Source organism: Bos mutus, chromosome 11 (assembly GCF_027580195.1).
Source record: "Bos mutus isolate GX-2022 chromosome 11, NWIPB_WYAK_1.1, whole genome shotgun sequence".
Taxonomy (NCBI): domain Eukaryota; kingdom Metazoa; phylum Chordata; class Mammalia; order Artiodactyla; family Bovidae; genus Bos; species Bos mutus.
In genome coordinates this window covers 7,382,787-7,403,597 of record NC_091627.1, presented here as the reverse complement: position 1 = coordinate 7,403,597, position 20,811 = coordinate 7,382,787, and the positions used below count along the sequence as shown (strand labels likewise).

Genomic DNA, 20,811 nt, shown 5'->3' with positions numbered 1-20,811 from the left:
AAATACAATAAACACCAACTCCATAGGTAGGTCAATAACAGCCTACTAGACACAGTTGAAGGGAAAAACTGGAGAAGTCAGAGGAAATCCAGAATGCAGCAAGAGAAACAGCAGCAGGGCTGTCTGATGAGCCCTGGGTTCCCCCCAAGTCCCAGGTAAACATTGCTTTCACCCCAGCTGGCACTTGTCCGCACACTGTACTGCTTGGGCTCTCAGAACTGCCCAGCACCCCACTGCATACTTCACCTAACTCCACATTTTCCCATTCAGCTGGTCACCGGACCTCGCTCACTCCACTTCATAAGCATTTAAAGAAAAAATTTGGATTCTTTTTATTAAGTCTGTTTATTTTTTGTTTCTTTTTAAATATTTCGCTGCATTGGGTATTAGCTGACACACTGGGGATCTTCGCTGTGGCATGTGGAATCTTGGTTGTTAACATGTGGGATCCAGTTCCTCAACCAGGTATTAAACCTGGGCCCCCTGCACTGGGAGCAGGGAGGCCTAGCCACTGGACCACCTGGGAAGTCCTTGTGAGCATCTTTGAAATAGCCATTTTCTCCACCTCCCAGGCCAGTGTGGGTCCTGGCCCATGAGCCCCTGCTGCTGCTGCTAAATTGCTTCAGTTGTGTCCAACTCTGTTCGACCCCACAGAGAGCAGCCCACCAGGCTCCCCCGTCCCTGGGATTCTCCAGGCAAGAGCACTGGAGACAGCAAAAACCTCCTGGCAGGCTCCCTCATCCCCACTCCAGGGCTGTCCTTGATTCCAGCCACTGCACTTCCCCAATGGAGAGAGCCCAAATCAAGTTCATGCCAACCCAGAGAGACAAACTTCCAGAAGATCTAGGCAAAAGCCAAGTATTCTTTATGATTTTATTAATTATATATATATTACATTCTCAAATTTCAAATGATGTATTACACAAAATATATAAACTTATGACAGTTCTTTTTCATTCATTTTGGAAAAAAAAAAAAGTTCATCATCTGCATCAGTGGCATCAGGGCAGGGTCTGGCTGTTTCTGGGCAGCCTCAGTCTGCTGACCTAATTCTCCTGGGTCCACTAGACAAGCGATTTGGGATACGGCAGGACTTTCTGTATTTCATGCATGGTGCTGTACTTGGAAATTTTACTCCAAACACTGGCACAGCATTCAGCTGGCTGGATTTCAAAAGTTGATTCTGTAGGAGTATGTGATCTCCCCAACACTTAGCTCTCCTCGTGTGTCCAGAGACCTGTGTCATAGGTCACACCCCCAGGGATAATGACTACATCTTCATGGTTCTTTGACTCCCCCCTCCCCTGGAAGTTCCACCAGAGTACTGATTAGGGCTGTTTAGGTAAATGTGTCTTCCTCAAGCAGTACTTTGCTGCTCTACAGAACTGAGTGAGGCTCCACGTTATGAAACCTGTAACAACCCAAATGCAAAGGGATGACCTCACTTCTGAAGGACAACATTTTGGGGGAAAATCCTGCCTTGTAGTCAGCCCCAAGCAGTTCTTAAAACCTGAGTTTCTGGAGTCGTGGACGTGTGTCCCTGCCGTGTCCTTGGCCTGCATCACTACCTCCCCTCCCTGACTGCCCCCAGCTGGGTTGGGGCAGCTACCCCCTAGTGAGGCTCACACAGCAAGCACTCAGCTCCTGCTGTGGGCCCTGCTTCCTGAGATCCAGCCTGGGGACACCGGGGGCCAGCCGCTCCCCAGCTGCAGAGCAAGGCCTCTGTGCTGTCATGATGGGATTCTCTTCAGGTCCTGCTCAAGGTCCCTGAAGGGGACCCACAAATCCCTTCCCCACTGAGATCCCACCCTGCTGGCCAGGCTGGGAGTGGCCAGGCCCAGCGACACCCACTCCCCATGGGGTCGGGGCTCCACTCCTTGCTCTCTGGGGCTTTGGGCATGTGGCATGTGCTCCCTGAGTCTGCTCCATCCTCTGAAACACGGAGACAACCTCCCTCAGTGAACGTCGCAGGTTAGCCAAGCCATGAAGCACCTCACCCCCGGGCTGCGTAGTCCCCTCCCACCCTTAGCATCTTCCTTTGGGCCAGGGTCTTCCCTAGGGCCAGAGTCCCTCCACTCTCCATAAGCTGCCCAACTGACTGTGGCAGGACACGGGGACTGTGCCGGGTGACTGGGGTTGGGGACACATACAAGGCTCTGACTGGGTGGCCCCAGGCAGTGGCAAGGGCTGGGATCAGACAGCCGCTCAGCCACCACTCCTGATGGGCTTGGTGCTGGGCAGCAGATGAAGCCTTGGGCCCAGACCACAGACCCCAAGCCCCGGCCCACAGGCCCCTGCAGAGCTGTCCCTACCTGAAGCCCAAGTCACAGATAGGAGGGCTGTATCTGAAGCATGCAGGCCTGGGTCTGCTGCTGTGCTGGCCCAGAGCCCTGAGGTCTGAGCCAGCCCTGGGCTTCCTGACCCACACCTGAGAGCTCGGTTCCTCTGGGGGCATGCCCCTGGGCCCACTGGCTGCCTGGACACCAGCTTCCAGAGGCAGGGAAAGCCAGGGGAGGGCAGGGCCAGGCACCTGCCCTGCCCTGCCTGCCTCCTCAGCTGAAACAACTCTTTACCAACACATTTCCCCTTTATTAACTGTCTCATAAGTTGCTATACAACCAGGACATGGTTCAGGAATCAAGCTGTGTGAAAGCAAGCGAGCTGAGGCCCACTGAGCCACATCCTCAGAAGAGCAGGCAGATGGCGCCACGATGCAGAATGGGCTTCCCCGCCACCAGCTCACCTCGCCCCCTGACCCCTCAGCTGTGGGGAGGCCTGGAGACCGCAGCTCCAGGTAATTCCATCTCTAGGTCCTTGGGAGTCAAGGGATCGGGCTACAGACCTCAGCCTGGCCATGCAGGCAACAGAAACTGGGCAGAGCTGAGCTAGTGAGGACGGGCCTCTCCAGTCCCCACCCTTATGGGGGCTGAGCTCAGCTAGTTCCTTTCCCAGGAGGAGGCCACTGTGAGTGAGACACTGGATGCCTGGGCCAACCTCCTGTTCAGTTTCTGGACTCAGCCTGGGTGCTGGAGAAGACCCACGAAAGGCACTTGGCTTGGGTCTGCAGACCCTGCTGAGGGTGGCCGTCCCTGACTGAGATCTGTGGGGCCCAGGGGAAGAGGGAGCAAAGGAGTGGAGCCCAGTGGGTGGCGCAGCCCAAGGTGGTGTGGCTGTGGCACCAGCAGGCCAAGCAGCGGGCTCAGAGCTTGGCCCGGGGGTGGCTCTGGAGCAGAGCCCGCATGTCCAGGAGTGCCTTCTCCAGATAGTGCGCCAGGTGGACCGCGTTGGTCTCGGCACAGCTGTTGTAGGCTGACACGGAGAAGTTGATGTGTGTCTCCATGGGGTTATAGCAGACGCCATAGCCGTCTGGCACCACGGGCCCAAAGAACATGACACAGTCTGTCTTGGCGGGGACCTGAGGATGGCACAGGACCAAGGCTCTCATCCCAGCCCCATGGTGGCACCAGCCTGCCTTCCACGTGGGCTCCCACCGTGCTCTGCCTGAGATGCCCTCTCCTTGTCTTCAGCGGATAGCTGACTCCCCTCGAGTCCTTGGGGGTGCAGTTCTGGTATCACCTCTCTACAGATTTCCCTGACATTCCTGTGGGGCTGTCACTGTCCTGCCTAGACTGTGAGTCCCTGGGGGCAGTATCCCAGTGCCCAGCACAGGCTGGCCTGGATCAGATGTTCTTTAGCATCTGATCAGTGAGTGAATGAAGCCAAGGAAGAGGAGGGGTCTCGACTCATTTTCAGCCTGCCAGAGGTGAAGCCAAGACCCCGATCCCAGAATTCAGCTACTTCAAGAATGGCCCATGTGAGTTACATCACCTCCAAGAGACTGTGTTTCGGACCTCAGTGCAGCCTCTCTGGCTTCTGTTTTATCCCACCCCAGGGCAGTTAAGGCAGCGGCTCACCTGGCTGGTGGAGAGGTTGAAGTGCATGGCAATGGCGTAGGAGGTGTCCATGAAGATGTCGGGCATACTCACTAGGTCTTCGATGGCCTGCAGCTTCAGGCCCAGCAGGTGCCGGTCAAAGGCCTCCCCACGGATGGCCTGAGGGAGGGGAGCTGTCAGGAGCAGGGTCTGTAGGCCCACAAGTTGCCACCCTCCCTAGGAGCCTCTGGTGGCAATGGCTCTTCCACTCACTGGCCCTCAGACCTGCGAGAGCAGAGCAGCCGGGCAGGAAAGCCCTCACTTCACAGATGGGGAAACTGAGGCCTAGGGACTCCCCTGCCTCCAGGGAGGCTGGACTAAGAGCACAGGCCTCCAGCTGGGTGGCCCGGCCCCATCCTGGCTATGGGACCTCGGCAGGTCACTGACATCTTGGAGCCTCAGTGTCTTCATCTGTGAGATAGGGACAATCACTGAACTCCCTCTGTGGGGTGGCACTGATCGAAGTAGCTGCCTGAGCATAACATGGGCAAAACCTGGTGTGTGCAGGCACTCAGGGTCAGGCTGGGAACTGGACTTCCACCCCTGGACTGCAGCCGCAGCTGTCAGCAGGCAGGCACCCTGCAGTCTGTTAGACTGTGCACACCCTCAGCATCCCAGGCTCCGGCGCAGCAGGGAGAGCGCCTGACACAACATCCAGAGGCCAACCTGGGCCCAGGGCAGTTGCTGGGCCTCGCCTTGGTTTCTCCCACCGTAGAATGGGGATGTTCAGCTTTGCTCCAAGTGCCCCAGTGCTTTGGGCAGGGGTGCCTGACGCTAAGGGGAGCAGTTATTTGTTGCAGGGATGGACAGGCCGGGGGGTCACGCCCAGGGCCAAGGGAGCAGGGATGGGGGATGCTGGCTCACCCGGTCGGTGTAGGCTCGGTGGGCCTGCACGGCCTTCCGCAGCAGCTCCACCTTCTCATGTTCCTAGGTGAGGGGGAGAGGGCGCTGACGCTTCCTGTCCCTGTTCCCCCCTCAGGGGCCCACTGCCCACTCCAGGTTCTGTTCTCCCTGAGAGCACAGACTGGCCAGTCCCCAGCCAAGGCCTGACACAGGGCAAGTGCTCACTGCTGGTGGCTGACCCTTGAACAACTCGGTTTAAACTCGGTGCTGCTGCTGCTAAGTCGCTTCAGTCGAGTCCGACTCTGTGCGACCCCATATGTGGACTTTTGTCAAAAAACACAACAGTATAACACAGCCCATGGAGGGCTGGACCTGCAGACGCACAACCACAGACACGGAGAGCGACTATAAAGGGACACGGGGAGTTTCAACTGTGTGGTGCTCCGAACCCCCAAGTTGCTCAAGGATCCACTGGAGTTTCCTTTTCTCTTTGGCAGCCAGAAAGCTCCGCACCAATAAATTTATAGCTCCATCTTCCATGAGATGCCCAGTGTCCACCACAGGACTGGAACATAGTAGGTGCTCAACGTACATTGACAGAAGGAGAAGGAACAGAGAAAGGCTCGAACCCAGCTCTCCCACCCTTGCCCCCGACCTCTCACCGTCACATTGGGATCATCCATGGCCTTGACGAAGGTCAGTGAGTCCATGGAGGCTGAGCGGATGGTGTCAGTCCGGCCCAGGTGGAACATGCGCAGAGAGGCGCTTTCGTAGGTGGCACAAGCCTGCCCGTAGATCCTGGGTGGGAAAGGCGCTGAGCTCACCCCTGGCAGGTCCCTCCACTTGCCCCCAGGCTTCCTCCTCCTTCCCGGGGGGAGGGGTGTACCTGTAGTAGGCCAGCTGCAGTGCCATCTGGATGAAGGCATCTGGGCTCAGCTTCTCCGATTTGGGGAAGTCCTTTCCAAAGTGGTGGAACACCATTACCGTGATGTCCAGGTCCTGGATCATGCTGGGGGTGGGGTGGAGGTGGGAGGTGAGGAACAGTACCCAGCAGCCTCTGCCAACCCCACAGAGGGGCCGAGGGCAGTCTCCGAACCAGCGGGCATCAGACGGAGCTGGCTCTTGTTCCGGCTGGAGAAGCCTCTCCCAGCACTCACATGCTGAGGTTCTGCTTGGCCTTCTCAATGTCACTCTTGATCTCAGGCGTGATGTTGAACCGCAGCTTCTTGGGCATGGGCAGGGGAACCATGGGAGACCGCACGAGTTCTGGCCTCTTCCTGCACAGGATGTGAGGGTCTCAGGCTCCTATCAGGAGCCTCCAGAGCCTGGGTCTATCCCCGGGATTACAATGGGGAGGAGGGGGCCAGTCCAGGGAGACTCTTGGAGGAGAAAGGACTTGTCCACGGTCATCGAGCTGAGAAGTGGCAGAGCCAGAATGCAAACCCAGCTCTGATGGACTCTGAAACCCACGCCCCCTTCTGGCTTCCTCTGAAGTAGCACAGATTCCCAGCACAAGGGAGAAGGCCATTCCTCCTCTGAGAGCTCGTCTGTCACCTCTGTGTCACCTGTCATCAGGAGTTGGAGAACTGGCTGGAGAGTGGGAGACCCACACTCACGTGAACTCGATGACGTGGTCCAAGAGGGAGACGATGGGGGGTCCCTCGGCTGCCGCATGCTCGTAGATGAGCCCACAGGCGCCATCTTCGGCCACGATGAACTGCAGGGAAGATGGGGTCCTTGACAGCTCCAGGCCCCGGCAGTCATTCTCCTGCAGGATTCCCTCGGGTGGGGGGTGCTCTGAACCATCTCAAGCACTCTGGCTGATTTATTACTCTTATTCATATCAGCTAACACTCACCGGGGACTTCGGGACACCTGTCCCAGGTCACGCTAAGCACATCCTGTGCTCAGAGACCTTTCTGGGTCCTTGCACCTGCCGTTTCCAGGAGTCCTACCACTACCCCATTTCACAACAGGGAAAGTCATGACCAAGACTGTGCCGCTCAGCCTGGCCCCACATTCCAGGCTCTCCCTGATCACGGATGGATGTGTTGCAGGTGACAGGGGTTACCGGGCCAGGCTTGGGAAAGACAGGTTGACTGCTGCTAATTACAGCCGCGTCCACCTGCTGGTTTCCCCTGGCTTTACAAGCTGGGAAGCCAGGGACGCCGGAGTCCAGGGGAGGGACAGGAAGTCCTGAGGTGGCAGTGGGCTGAGCCTGGGTATGGGTTGGTGGGAGTTCTGGTCCTGCCAGTTCCTCACCTGCAGTGTCTTGTCGAACCAGCGGTTGCCGCTGTTGAGCTTGCTGCCGCCCCCGTGCAGCATCTGGCCCGCCACTTGGCTGCGGTACGTGTCTTCTGAGACCCGAGGCATGGGTGCGTCCAGGCACACAGTGAAAATGCTCCTCTGGATGGAGTGCACTGACTCCCGGTTCACCTTGTCTGTGGGGATGTGTGTGTGTGGGGTGGAGGGGGTGAGGGTTAGGCCTGGGGAGGTCTCCAGAGTTTCCTTTAACAGGGCCCTGTAGCCCCGGATCACCCCATGAGGAACTGCTGACCCCCTTCAGAAAACAGGAAACAGAAGCCCAGGTCACAGAGAGAGCCGTTAAGACAGCTGGGGATCCAACATGGGACTGGATTCTGGGGACGATGCCCTTGCCCAACATGGGATTCGGAGGGGATGTGAAGGTGGGCTCCTCAGTCAGAGAACACATTCTCACTGCAACTTGCTACTGAACAGAAAGAAGAAACTAACTGAACCCATGAGGTTTCCCCTTATGTGCAATGGGGCCAAGAACACCCGCTCTTAGTCGAGGGGATTCAGTGTGACGGGGCTGCTGGGGCCTGGTGTGGGTACCTTTGATGAGGGTGCTGTAGGCCTTGGCCCAGGAGTTACGGTGGTTGGAGGTGAGGATGCCCACGGGCTCCTTGTTGGTTTGCAGTGACGAGTTCCAGACCTTCTCCAGCTGCATGAAGATCTGATCTGAGGTCAGGGGTGTCCCATCGCTGTGGTACACATCCAACTCAAAAAACTGTCCGGGCACAGGCAGGTGGAGAGAAGGGGTTTTGTGGGGGCCTCAGACAGGCAGCGGTCACCTCCCAGCCCAGCTGGGAGGGGACGGTGTCAGGCCGAGGGCAAGGAAGGGGAGGAGATCCCTGCGCTGCTCTCCCTGGGCTGACCAGGCCCTAGCTCTTCCGGGCCTCCCCCGGGTCGGGGCCTCTCTGGATACCCAGTGGAGAGAAGAGGCCCAGGGCCTGCCTGTTCCAAGGACATGTGGGCAAGTGTGTTGGGGAAGCTGACTCTGAGCCCTGCCCCTCTCCTTTCTGCAACCGTGTCGGGGCTGAACAGCTGCAGGGGGATCACCCACTTGGTAGTTGTGCACCACGGTGATGTGCATAGGCGGCTTCTTGGTCCTGCTGAACTTGGTGACCAAATCCTGCTTGGGGCCTGGCACACGGCAGGACGACAGGATCTGATAGTACTGGTTCATGCACAGTGGCTTGCCCCCCAGGTACTCCACGGGCAGGGTCTCGCTGCAGGGGCAGAGGGACAGGAAGGTAGGTGGGATCCATAGGGAGCTGCTGGGTCTGGCTGCAGGCTGGGTTGGGCAGTGGGGCTCAGACAAGCAGTGCTGGGCCCCTTGGTGCCCACCCCCCACTTAGCGTGGGAAGAGGGGAAAGGGGGGTGGTTGTTGGAGGACGACTGGATCAGGAGGCCTGTGGGCCACCCTGCTTGTGAGTCACCCTGGAAATTCCCTTCTCTTTCTGGGCTTCACTTTGCCACAAGGAAGATGAAGCAGTGAGTCATCCCCTGGGGTCCCCTCTTCAGCTGGGATGTCAATTCCAGGGATCTCTTGGGAGAAGGCCCCCTGGAGGAGGTCACGGCAGCTGGAGCTGAGGACCCAGGTGTCCCGATCACCATGCTCTGCCTCCCCAATCAGCAAAGAGGCTAGGTCAGCAGGAAGTGAAAGCCACTGAGCTCTGGGCCTGCTCAGAAGTCAGGCAGGAGGTGGGGCTGGGCTGCTGGAGTGGCTGCAGTAATTAGGCAGTTCAGGTGGGAGGTGACAGGGTGGGGATAGGGCCACTCACTTGTCAATCATGGCCTTGAAATCCAACACGCCCTCGATTAATTTGGCAGCGAACCTGGAGGGACAAAGTAAAGATCCAAAGGCTGTGTGGACAGCCAGAAGGAGGGTGCTTCATTCCTCTCACTGCCTAGAGAGCCTGAAGGAGTTCAAGTGTAGAACCTGTACTTCTGTCTCACTCTGCATAATCTCTGGGGAAAGGGATTAGGGTGATGTGTTGGCCGAGCAACTGGCAGGACTTTGGTGCTACTGAGTAGCATGACTATGGCTCGATTACGAGTCTTGTCCTCTGACTCCATCCTCAGAGGGTCAGAGGACCTGATTCGCAGCCTGGAGCCTGGAAGGCCTTCACCTTGTTCTGAAGCATCATTTAGGGAGGGACCTAGGACTGTGGGGGAAGGCGAAGGGTGATTGGGGGGACAGTGGCTTGAGGTGTCCCCTCTCTTAGATCTCTTCCTGTTTCTGGGTCTGTGTGTCCCCCAGGCCATCTCAGTCAACCTGCTCCTTCAAACCGTCTGGGCCACATCAACCATGTCTGACGCATGGGGGTGCTCCTGGCCCCCAACATGGGGACCGCTGGCTAGAGTTTCTGGGCTTGAACCCCTGGTCCTTCCTGGGGTGCCCTGGTCCCTTTAAGAGAAGCAGGTATGGCCCTGAGAGACTGACTAGTCCTTGGGCAGGAGATCTTGTCACTGGTATTTTTATCCCTGGTAGAACCGGAATAGAGCCCAAGGCAAAGTGACAAGGCCGAATGTGGAAAACGGGACTGTGTACAAAGGTCACCCTTGTGGCCAGCTGAGGAAAGTAGGAAGGAGGGGGTGAAGTGCCAGAACTGGGGTGAGTGGTAGCCTCAGGTTTAGGGGAAGGGAGGAGTCCTAGTCTGCAGTTTGGTGATTAACAAGAGTCAGGAAGATTCTGCTTCATGTCCAGGTCAGTCAATCCTGAAAGGTGATCTTGGGCAGGTCCCTTCACTGCTCCCAGCCTCAGTTTCCCTACCTATAAAACAGGGATGCTGCTGCCTACTTCCTAAAACTATTTGTGGGGATGAAAGATAATGAACAGGGCTGGGGCCCCTCTGTTCTCCTGGGGGAAGTGGACATCAGGGCCCTGGGAAGGTCCAGAGCTCCGCCCCCACCTTGGCGACTCACCGGAGCTGGCCCTGCCGATCCACAAAGTCCTGCTTTGGCAGCATCACACCAGGGCTGGAGTAGATGACCAGGGGCTGGCGGTACTGGAGGTAGGCTGTTTTGAGCCACCAGTCGGACAGCTGGGGAAGGACCAGAGCCCGTGAGGAGGGATGGATGGAGACCTGGCTGCCCCTTCGCTGCCAAGGCCAACAGAGCTGGCTGGGTGCCCTCTGCCCTCTCTGGTGAGCACAGATTCTCAAACTGAATGCTCAGATCCAGAACCCCCCAGTCCTGTAAACCCAGCAGCAATCCATCCTCGTCCCTCTAATGGAGCCAGTCAGCATTAGCAAGGGGAATCGGGCAACACTGACAAGGAAAAAAAAGACTGGCAGGAGACCTGGGGTTGGGGGAAGAACAGAGGGAGAAATAGCAGTCATTTTTCCCTTCTCTCACATATTTCAGGTCAATGATTTTCATACTTTTAGAAAATAAAGATGTACGTCTGATAGAAAGGAAACAAGAGAGAAAGTTATATGAAAACAAAGTCTGATGAGTAAGTTTCTGCCCGTCTCAGGTGGGCACACTCTAGGGAAGCAGGAGCCCTCGGAAACCCTGACCCTCTGTGCCCTCAGCTTTGCTGCTGTCAGGCTAGGGAATGGACAGCCACCTGGATCTCAAGGTCAGGGCAATCTGGGACACAGCCCCGGACATCTCAGAGCCTCTGTAAAGACTGATCGCTACAAGATGTAGGTGACTCTCTACTAGGCTGGCCACTCTCTGCCCAGGGTGGAGTATTTCCATGGATATGCAGCTAAAGGCTCCTGTCTTGGGACCTGCAGGTGACCATCACCCTTGAACCTTATGTGTTGGCAGCAATACTGCCCCCACTACACATTCCCCCCAGGACAAGCCTCTGGGGCAGGTCTCTCAATCCCTGGAGACTCAGCCCCCACTGTGCTTCCTCATCCATCTTAAATGCAGTAGGACGTGCCTCTTACCACATGGACTCCCCTTGGGAAACTGTTGGCCATGGGCCCCTGGCAAGGGGTGAACAAGGGCAATGTGCCCGGGTCACACAGCAGGCCCATAAGCAACTGCTGTCTGCTGATCTGTGACCTGGAGACATGGTCCCCGATCAGCCAGGCTCTCCTGTCTAGCTTGGAGCCTCCTTGAGCGCTGATGTGTGGTTCTTTGATTCATCTCCCTGGGCCTCAGTTTCCTCATCCGTAGATGGGAAGGGGCAGACAGGATCTCCCTCCCCTTGGGGACAGCCAGGTTGGGCTGCCCTTCAGCCAGGTGCCCCCACAGCCCTGGAGATCTCAGAGCCTCTGACCAGAGCTCTGGAATCCAGGGGAGCCCCTGCAGATGGGGGCATTCCCTCAGTGAAAATCTGCTGAGCAGGGGTAGAACCCTCAAGGACCCATGAGTGGAGGTGGGGGGTGCTCCCACTCTTTTAGCCAGAACATGAAGTCTGAAGTAACAGTTCTGGATAAACAAAGTTGGAAAACTGCCAGATCCCAGATGCAGTAAGATCCTGACCTGGTAAGGTTCGTCTGTGCTGGTGGCTGGCTGACATCTCCCACCTCCTCTCTGTGCAGCCCCTGCCCTTCCACCTGCTCCCTCACAGCGCCTGTCATTTACAGGGCCACATCCATCTCTGGTTCTCCATTCATCCCTCTCTCAACGACCCTCCTTCCCTCCCCACATACAGTTGCTTTAGGCCTGGACTGTCCATCCCCCGGCCTCATCAGCAAGTGCCACTGACGCCAAAACATATCCTGGACTGAATGACTTCCTGTCCTCTCCCTGCCAGCCTGCCCACAGGCTCCTATTTCCACCAGCGCTTCCCTCCCACCAGCACATTAGTTCTAAGTTCATGCTGGGTACAAAATGAACACAGAAAAGTGCCCGGGGCACCAGCGCAGACACATCCGGACACAATGAACACATCTTTGTGAAAGACTGAGACACAAAACCAGGACAGACAGTCACTGTCAATACGATCACCCCGTAGCCCCTCCCACTGAGCCCCAGTCCACGGGCTTCCTGGACCCCCCCTGCCCCTGCACCCCACTCCAGCCTCTGTCCCTGAGCCCGCCAGCTGTCTCCACCTGTGCCTGTGCTGCCCGCTCTGTCTGACTCAAACCCAGCACCGCCTCTGCCCTGTCCTCCCTGCCCCTCTGGAGCGGAGAAGCTATTCTCCACCCTCACACCTGCTTTTTCCTTTCCACTTGAGAGAACTGTATTGCCTGATATGACCTGGTCCCCTCATGTGTGTCCTCTCCCTGCTCTACTTGAATGTTAATTCCACCAGGCTGTTGACAATGTCCTTCTTGCTCACCCAGCACCCTGCTTGGTGCTGGGCACAGAGTAAGTGCTCAGGAAACTCCGTGGTGCAAATGGATGCACCAGCACAGCCTGTGTTGGAAAATTGGGGGTATGCAGCCAACAGGCCACAGGAGGGGCGCTCTCAACAACCCAGGCCTCCCGGGAGTGGCCCTGTTCCCCTCACCCTCTACATGAGCCAGAGAGACTGGTGTGCCCCCTGCCTCCTCACTCACCCAGTTCTCCATCTTCCTGGCCCTGCGCTCCAGCCCCTTCTGCAGGCGCTCCCCAACGCCGCCTGCTGTCTGGAACTCTTCCACCAGCTGCTTGGTTTGGGCCCATTCCTCCTCGCTCACGATGGGCTGCAGTGCCTTGAGATAATGGTCCAGGGTCTGCTGGAGCGGGGGCACGGGCAGCCGGGGGAGCGAGTCCTGGTGTGCCTTAAAGCGACTAGAAACCTTCTTCAAAGAGGAGGGCTTGAGGAGGCCCAGGGGCTTCACCTGCAGGCAGCAGAACATCCTGCTCATTCTCTCACCAGCTCTGGGAGACCCTGGCACTCCTAAAGCTGAAGTCCTGGGCACTTATGTGCCCATTCCTGGTGTCAGAGACAGCCTCTTGGGTGGGGCCTGCCCTGGTTTCCCAGCCCTCAGCTGTAGGTGTCTCCACCTCTTAGGGGCCTGGAGATGCAGGTAGGGATGGGGAGGGGCCACTGATCTTGGCAGGGCTCACAGGAACCAAGCCAGGATGGATGGCACCTGCCAGGGGCGGCAGAGATCAGAGGGGCCTCTCACCTGCTGGATGCATAGGGCCCCGCCTTTCTCACCCTGGGACGATGAGCTAGCCAGCTGGTGAGGTGATGGCTCCCTCCCGGAGGTTCCCACCTCCTTTTCTCCCACCCGTACCAGGTTGAGAAATAGGAGGGAAGAAGAGAAAATCAGATAGAGCTAGACGATGACAGTACCTTTGGGCTTTTTCCTGTCTATGGGTTGGGGAGAGGGGTGGCATGGGGACAGTACTGTGCCAAGAGAGAGCTGAGTAGCCTGGCAGGAAGGTGACAGTTGGCAGAGAGGGAGAGTCTAGAGGCTCTGGTGGCAGAGAGAGAGAGAGAGACAAGAAGGTCCAAGGCTGCTGGCAGCAGTGGGCAGGCAAGCGGCAGAGGCTCCATTTCATACCTTCTCTTTCTGCTGCCCGTTCTCCATGGCAGGACTGAGGTTCTGAGCCCTGTCTGTCTGCCTCTTGGGCTGGATCTCTAAGCCTAACTGTGCTACCAAGTGAGTGAGCAGAACCTAGCAAGAGGCAGCCAGTTGCCCGGGCTGGAAAGAGAAGACAAAAGCCAAGATTCAGGGGGAGGCAGACGAGGTAGTGGCTGCAGTGGCTGTGGTGGCATCTGGGCTTGTGGTTGCTGCGGGAGCAGCTGCTCCATCCTCCCCAGGTTCCAGAAGTGGAGGAATGGGGAGCAGATGAGAGGGATAACGCTGTGCACTGGAGGAGAAGGAAACCTGGAAAACTTTTCCCTTTCTTCCCTGGATGGGTCCAGTGCCAGGGAGTCAGGCCAAGAGGTATTAAAACTCCACCTGCTGGAATGTGCATCGGTCTGTGTGATGAGGGAATACTTGGCTGAAGGACAGAAACTGCTTGACCACCAAGGTTATACCGTAACCTTGAATATGGTCCTGAAAACTGGGGATGGAGCCACTGAGGAGCAGACCCCCGAAAGGGGCAGCCAGTGGGCATTTCTCTCCAGGACATCTGATCCCTTCTGGGCCACCCTTCCCCTAAAGTCTAGTTCTCTTGAGTCTAGTTCATTTAGCTGGGGGTTACCAGTAGAGACCTTTGGGCATTAAAAATAAACCAAAGAATGCTGGCTTGGGGATTGGGCTAGATTTGAGTCACCTGACCAGGGAAGGTGGGCCAAGTCTCTCTTTGCCTCAGTTTTCCTGGCAGTGATCGCATGGGGTCGCTAAGAGTAGGGCACGACTGAGCGACTTCACTTTCACTTTTCACTTTCATGCATTGGAGAAGGAAATGGCAACCCACTCCAGTGTTCTTGCCTGGAGAATCCCAGGGACAGAGAAGCCTGACGGGCTGCCGTCTATGGGGTCGCACAGACTGAAGCGACTTAGCAGCAGCAGAGGCCATCTGTGGGATAGGAACACCTTGCTGGTTCAAGCCAGCAAGGAGGAGGTGGAACTCTGGGGCCCTGGAATATCTGGAAAAACCTCTGCGACAGTAGATTGGTACCTCAGCCCTCGCAGTGTCTAAATATCCTTGGCATAAACACAGGGAGATACAGAGGTACGCTAGGAGTAGAGAGGAGAGGGATCTAGAGTAGAGAGCAGTGCCCCCTGCTCCAAGCTGCCCTGGGGAAGACTGGGGGTGGTGGGGGTTTGTAGATGCTAATCAAGTTGCGGGGAGGGGCTAGTAGAAGTGGGTGGCGTGGGGCTTCCGCCTGCTGTCTTCCGCAATTCGGAGGACTTTCTGAGCAGCCCAGCTTGATGCCTTCACTGGAGTGGCTCTGGCCACACACAGTTCCCCAGGGACCATTTGATCAACCCAGGGAGGGTGACCAACTGGATGGGGTTGGAGAAGTGGCCGGGGAAGAAATGGCTCAGGCTGAGCCGTGGCCAGGTGTGTGAGTCAGAGAATAACCATGGGGAGACATTCTTGGTCTCTCCGCTCCTTGGCTCTGGGTCTAAGGGTGGAGGTGCTGCCCGAAGCCAGGGTCCTCACTGTCTTTTCCGGGTCGCTGGAATTTAGTGCCACAAAAAGCCTCTTGACCTTGAGCCTCAGTCTCCCCCTCTGCCAAACGGGGTTAGTCCATCTGCTGACCCCACCCCAGCAGCTCCTAGCTGGGTTGGACAGCGGCCGCCGGGCCCCAGCGCCTCGACGGCCGGTTTTCCCACTCGGGCGTAGCTACGCTGCTGGCCCCGTCCGCCGCCCGCCTGCCCGTCCGCCCTCCCCACTACAGGGCCCGCTAGGCCGGCTACCCGGCCACACTCACCACGGTCCTGGCAGCGAATGCCAACATCTCTGTGGCCCGCCCGCGGACTCAGTCCGCTCCGTCCCACGCGCTGGGCAAAGTCCGCGCCGCCGCCGACGCCGCCGGTGGGTCCCTGCTAGAGCCTCCGGGCCAAGGTCGCCGAGTCACGGCCGGTAGCCGGTAGAGGCGGCCCCGCGCCCACCCACCGGGCCGGGCGGGCGGGCGGCCCGGGAGAGGCGGACTCGTGGGGCGGGGCCTCGGGCCGGCTGCTGCCCCGGAGGCTAAACCGCGAGCGCGGGGCGGGGCCGGGGCGGGACCGGGGCGTAATGAGCAGTTGGGGAACCCTACGAGGCGGTGGAACCCGGGAAGAGGAGCAAGGCGGAGACCGTCGGCCGGTTCGCCCTCTCCCACCTCCATTAAGGCGTCCACAAACTGTAGGAGGCAGTGGTGTGCACCCCCTCAGTCCTTTTGGTGAGGCTGCCCTCAGAGTGGTAGGAAAACACAACCATGTTGACAGAGGCAGGTCGTCTAATAGTTCTCGGGGTCGGGTCAGAGCCCGATTCGAAGATGACAGGTGGGGACCGCCCCGCAAAAGCATGGCTGCCGCGCTCCCAGCGCCCTCCTGGCAGGCGGTTGGCCGGTCGGGCGGCGAGCCGTCCGTTGGTGCGCATGCTCGCCGGCGCCCCGCACCAACATGGCTGCCGCCCCCCGCTGGTTGCGGCCGCCCCGCGCCGGCCGTTGCTGGGCATGCTCCCAGAGTGCCCCGCACCAACATGGCGGACGTCTTCACTGGGGTGACTTTAATTCTCGGTTTTCGGTTATAGCCTGCCGGGGCTCGTTTCTCTTCAGCCATCCCTGAGCGCGTGGTGAGGCCGGGGCAAGGCGGGGTGGTGCAGGGGTGAAAAGGGAGAGGGTACGGCAGGCATCCCGGCCGGCTCCCGGCGAGAGGAAGATGGCTGAGGGCGAGCGGCAGACGCCGTCAGGTAGGGCGGTGGGGCCGGTGTGGAGTCGGGGCTCGGGGGCGGTGCTAGGCGTGGGGGCGGGGAAGGGGTGTGGTGTGTGGGGGGCGCCTCAGCGGGGGGAAGCGGGGTTAGGGAGCTGGAGGACCTCGAGGGGCAAACGCTCTTGGGCCCCCGAGAAGGAGCAACAGTTGAGCGGGCCCCCGAGTGAGAAGCTGGGGGGTCGGGAGGGAGGGCAGGATCCCGGGGCTGAAAAAGGGGTGAGTGGGGCGTGACACCGGGACTCGGGGCGCCTGAGCGGTCCTAGGGTTCGGATGGGCAGAGCTCCGCGGCCAGAAGGGGAGGCCTTTTCCACATCTGGGCTGTTCGGGCTCAAGTCAGCTCTTGAGCTAGTGGGGAAGCACCCCCACCCCCACCCCACGGATGACCCTACCTTGGGGGTGGGGGCTCGTGCTCCGTGGGGCTTGCCTCGACCCCCTTTGCCAGCCTCCCTCCGCTCCCTGACCTCCCGTTATCACCTCCCTTTTCTTCCCCTCGGAAAAAGGGACTCGAGTTTCAGTGGCTGAGAAGTTACCGAGACAAACTGCCCCTCGGTCGTCTAAACCACTAATTTAAAAAGGCTGATTGTGCAAGGAGACGAGTCACTTTTCTGGCATCATCTTCTATAACTTTTAATTACAGGCTGTGGTTTCTTTTTAGTTAATCTCGAATAACTGGCATGGAGGTGATTGGGCAAGGATCCTCTTAAGAGAGACCGGTTACCTAGGGGAATAGAGGGTGTTTGCTGACCACTCCCCCTGCCCCTCCCTTGAGCTAAGGAGATCTGAAGATAGATGACTTTTACAATTCTGTCAGAGGTGTAAATAGGTTGACCAAACAGCTATTTCAAAACAGCTAGTGTTTTGAAACCATTCTGTATTCCTTCTGCCCTGGCTTGCCTTTTATAATCTCTGGGAAGGTTTCAGGAGGGAGAAATTTTGAAGATCAAAGAGGTATACCCTCGCACTCCCCACCCCTCACCCTCCACACACACACACACACACAAATTAAAGAACATTGCCAGGGCTTCCCTGGTGGCTCAGATGGTAAAAGAGTCTGCCTGCAGTGCGGGAGACTTGGGTTTGATCCCTGGGTCAGGAAGTTCCCCTGGAGAAGGAAGTGGCAGCCCACTCCAGTACTCTTGCCTGGAAAATCCCATGGACAGAGGAGCCTGGCAGGCTACAGTCCATGGGGTTGCAAAAGAGTTGGACAAAGAGTTGGGTATGGTCTGTCAAGGCAACTGAAACCAGACATTTATTTTACTTGGTACAGAACTTCTGTGCATATGCCCTTAGGAGTTCTGATAATGACATCAAAGTATATAAGGCAATCAGAATTATCAGTGAGATAATTATTACTGAAATAATAGTGTGTCCCTGAAGATGGGTGGGGTGAGAACCTAGGCACTGAGACAGAGGTGGCCTCAGGGAATTCTCTATGTCTGAGAAGATTCAGGTTCCCAGGAGGTGGTCCTTCTTTGAAGTTTGAAACTCAGGATGTTTAGGAACAAGTAGTAGAAGAACTACTTAACTCAGTGTAGTGATAAAAACCTTGGATTTTGGAGTTACATAGACTTGGCTCTACCTGGCAAGCTTCGGCCTCTGTGAGCCTGTTTCCTTGTCTGTTCTTGGCAGGGTTGGTAGTATGTGTTCCCTAGATGATGCAGGCAAATCGTGGGACGTGGTGGCAGTCAGTAAAGGTGGTTTGAGTTGAACATATAGACAGGTTCCCAAATGGTAATATACTCTTTAGGGTTTTTAGGAACATCTCTAAAACCCTGGATATTTCTATCTTATACTGAGATAAGTTGGGGATCCAGCTTCTGCTATGTCACCTTTGTCAGAGAAGGAATAATCTGAGGCTAGAGAAATTGGATCTGACCTCATTGATCATAGTTTCAAGTCTGAAGGCTTGTTTTGTTTTGTTTTGTTTTTTAAATTTGGAATTACACGTTCTGGTGATTGTGTATATATGTTTCATCAGTGATTTGATGCAAGGCTTCCAAGTAGCTTTTCCTCTGAGAACAGGACCCTGTGAAATAATGTCAGGAGGGTTCTTCCCTTGCAGAGAGGAACAGTTCTCTCAAATTTAGAAAAGGGCTCTGTTCCCAAGGATCATTTGCAAATAGATAATTTGAAATGTGGAATACATTTTCCCATAAAAACAATGTGGTTAGGTCACTGGCCTGACCTAAAAAGCTTTTAATTTAGTATCTTACTTGAAGTAGCAATTTGCTAATAGTAGGGTCACCAATTTGAGGTTCTGGGAACAGGACTTGCAAAACAGGTGGGCTGAAGAAAAGTTTCTGGTCTCTTTTTTTTGGCCCTGAGTTGAATTTGAATTAGGCAGAGCTTTGCCTTGCTCTCATCCCCCATTCTCGTTAGGTCTCCAGGCCTCCTGGGACATTTCCTTTCCTCAAGGCCACTCCAGGAAGGCTCTAGTCCCCCAGATGTCACATGTTCAAGAACCTACTTAGATCTTTGTTCCCTTTGTTCATGTAACTGGTGTAAGCTAGGTTTTAGGAGGATGGCATTGGGACAGATTGACATTACATTGTGAGTGACTGATAGTCTACTACTCTTCTTGGAAAGTTTTCATTTTCATTTGTTTATTAAAACTTTAATTTTTGAGAGTTTTCATTTTTATTTATTTACATTTTTATTTGGCTGCGTTGGGTCTTAGCTGTGCATGCAGGCTTAGAAGTTGTGGCTTACGGGCTTAATAGCCCTGGGATGTGAGATCTTAGTTCCTCACCAGGGATCAAACCTGCATCACCTGGGTTGGAAGGCAGATTCTTAACCACTGGATCACCAGGGAAGTTTTGAGAGTTTTCATTTTTAAAGGAAGGGTCTTACTAATCTGACACACCACCAATAGTAGATTCAGGCCCACAGCTCCCAACCTACAAAATAGGTGTATTTAAAATTCACAGGTTTTCAGATTTCAGAAGGCAGTGTTCCATAATCAAACAGAAAGATTCATGCAGCAAAACATAAATTCCAGCTAAATGGGATACGCACATTACTCTGTTTTTCTTTCCCTAGCTTCTGAAAATATAGAAAATCCATTTAAAATAGTTTATCATTACAAAAGTATTATAATGCTAGTTTTTAATAGTAATATATAGCTTAGAAAGTGGAAGTCCTTTATAAATCTTATCTCCTAGAGATGACAATTATTAACTTACATGTTTAACTCTTCAGATTTTTCTAAGGAATGAGCTAATAGGTATATGTACTGTTAATGTTAGTATGTAAATAGTTTTTTAACAACAGTAAGATTATATCGTATATAGTATGTTGGTGAAGTACAGTTGCTAAGTCCTGTCTGCCTCTTTGTGTCACCATGGACTGTAGCACACCAGGCTTCCCTGTCCTTCACTGTCTCCTGGAGTTTGCTCAGATTCGTGTCCGTTGAATTGGTGATACCACCCAGCCATCTCATCCTCTGTCACCCCCTTCTCCTGTCCTCAATCTTTTCCAGCATCAGGGTCTTTTCCAGTGAATCAGCTCTTCCCATTAGGTGACCAAAGTATTGGAGCTTCAGTTTCAGCATCAGTCCTTCCAATGAATATTCAGGATTGATTTCCTTTAGGATTGATGGTTTGATTTCCTTGTAGTCCAGGGGACTCTGAAGAGTCTTCGCTAGCAACAATTCGAAAGCATCAGTTCTTTGGTGCTCAGCCTTCTTTGTGGTCCAGTGCTCACATGTGTAAGTGACTACTGGAAAAACCATAGCTTTGACTGTACAGACCCTTTGTCAGCAAAGTGATGTCTCTGCTTTTTAATATGCTGTCTAGGTTTGTCATAGCTTTGCTTCCAAGGAGCAAGTGTCTTAATTTCATGGCTGCAGTCACTATCTACAGTGATTTTGGAACCCAGGAAAATAAAATCTGTCACTATTTCCACTTTTTCTCCATCTATTTGCTATGAGATAATGAGACTGGATGCCATGATCTTAGTTTTTTGAATGTTGAGTTTTAAGCCAAGTTTTTCACTCCCCTCTTTCTTTATGCAGATGACACCACTCTAATAGCAGAAAGCGAAGAACTAAAGAGCTTCTTGATGAGGGTAAAAGAGGATTGATTTCAGGATTGATTTCCTTTAGGATTGATGGTTTGATTTTCACTCCCCTCTTTTTTGATTTCCCCCCTTTTTTGATTAAACCTGCATCACCTGGGTTGAAGCTCTTTAGTTCTTCACTTTCTGCCATTAGAGTGGTGTCATCTGTATATCTGAGGTTGTTGATATTTCTCCCAGCAATCTTGATTCCAGCTTGTGATTCTTCCAGCCCAGAATTTCTTTTTATGTACTCCTTTCCCAGTTTTGAACCAGTCTGTTGTTCCATGTTTGATTTTAACTGTTGCTTCTTGACCTGCATACAGGTTTCTCAAGAGACAGGTAAGGTGGTCTGGTATTCCCATCTCCTTAAGAATTTTCCACAGTTTGTTGTGATCCACTCAAAGGCTTTAGTGTAGTCAATGAAGTAGAAGTAGATGTTTTTCTGGAATTCCTTTGCTTTT

General features: G+C 55.0%; 2 protein-coding genes across 3 annotated transcripts in view; one reads left to right on the top strand and one right to left on the bottom strand.

The window, feature by feature from the left end:
- Nucleotides 1-859: 859 nt before the first annotated feature.
- Nucleotides 860-15,576, bottom strand: CRAT (carnitine O-acetyltransferase). Of its 2 annotated transcripts, XM_070378863.1 has the most exons (15): nucleotides 15,313-15,576; nucleotides 13,484-13,624; nucleotides 12,548-12,811; nucleotides 10,008-10,126; nucleotides 8,864-8,917; nucleotides 8,143-8,308; nucleotides 7,632-7,806; nucleotides 7,038-7,216; nucleotides 6,392-6,492; nucleotides 5,933-6,052; nucleotides 5,662-5,784; nucleotides 5,438-5,573; nucleotides 4,797-4,859; nucleotides 3,915-4,052; nucleotides 860-3,415 (listed from the first exon to the last, which is right to left on the bottom strand). In XM_070378863.1, the coding sequence occupies exons 2-15, from the start codon at nucleotides 13,508-13,510 to the stop codon at nucleotides 3,200-3,202; spliced, it is 1,881 nt and encodes a 626-aa protein (XP_070234964.1). In that variant the 5' UTR covers nucleotides 13,511-13,624; nucleotides 15,313-15,576; the 3' UTR covers nucleotides 860-3,199. The 2 variants fall into 2 exon arrangements, with proteins under 2 accessions (XP_070234964.1, XP_070234963.1); XM_070378862.1 differs by lacking the exon at nucleotides 13,484-13,624 and having other exon boundaries at nucleotides 15,313-15,572.
- A 441-nt stretch (nucleotides 15,577-16,017) lies between these two features.
- The window catches only part of PTPA (protein phosphatase 2 phosphatase activator), a 31,653-nt gene continuing 26,859 nt past the window's right edge, over nucleotides 16,018-20,811 (top strand). The window contains exon 1 of the mRNA XM_005908782.3: nucleotides 16,018-16,274. Coding sequence (XP_005908844.1) covers nucleotides 16,244-16,274 — 31 coding nt within the window. The 5' untranslated portion in view covers nucleotides 16,018-16,243. The remainder of the gene's footprint in view (nucleotides 16,275-20,811) is intronic.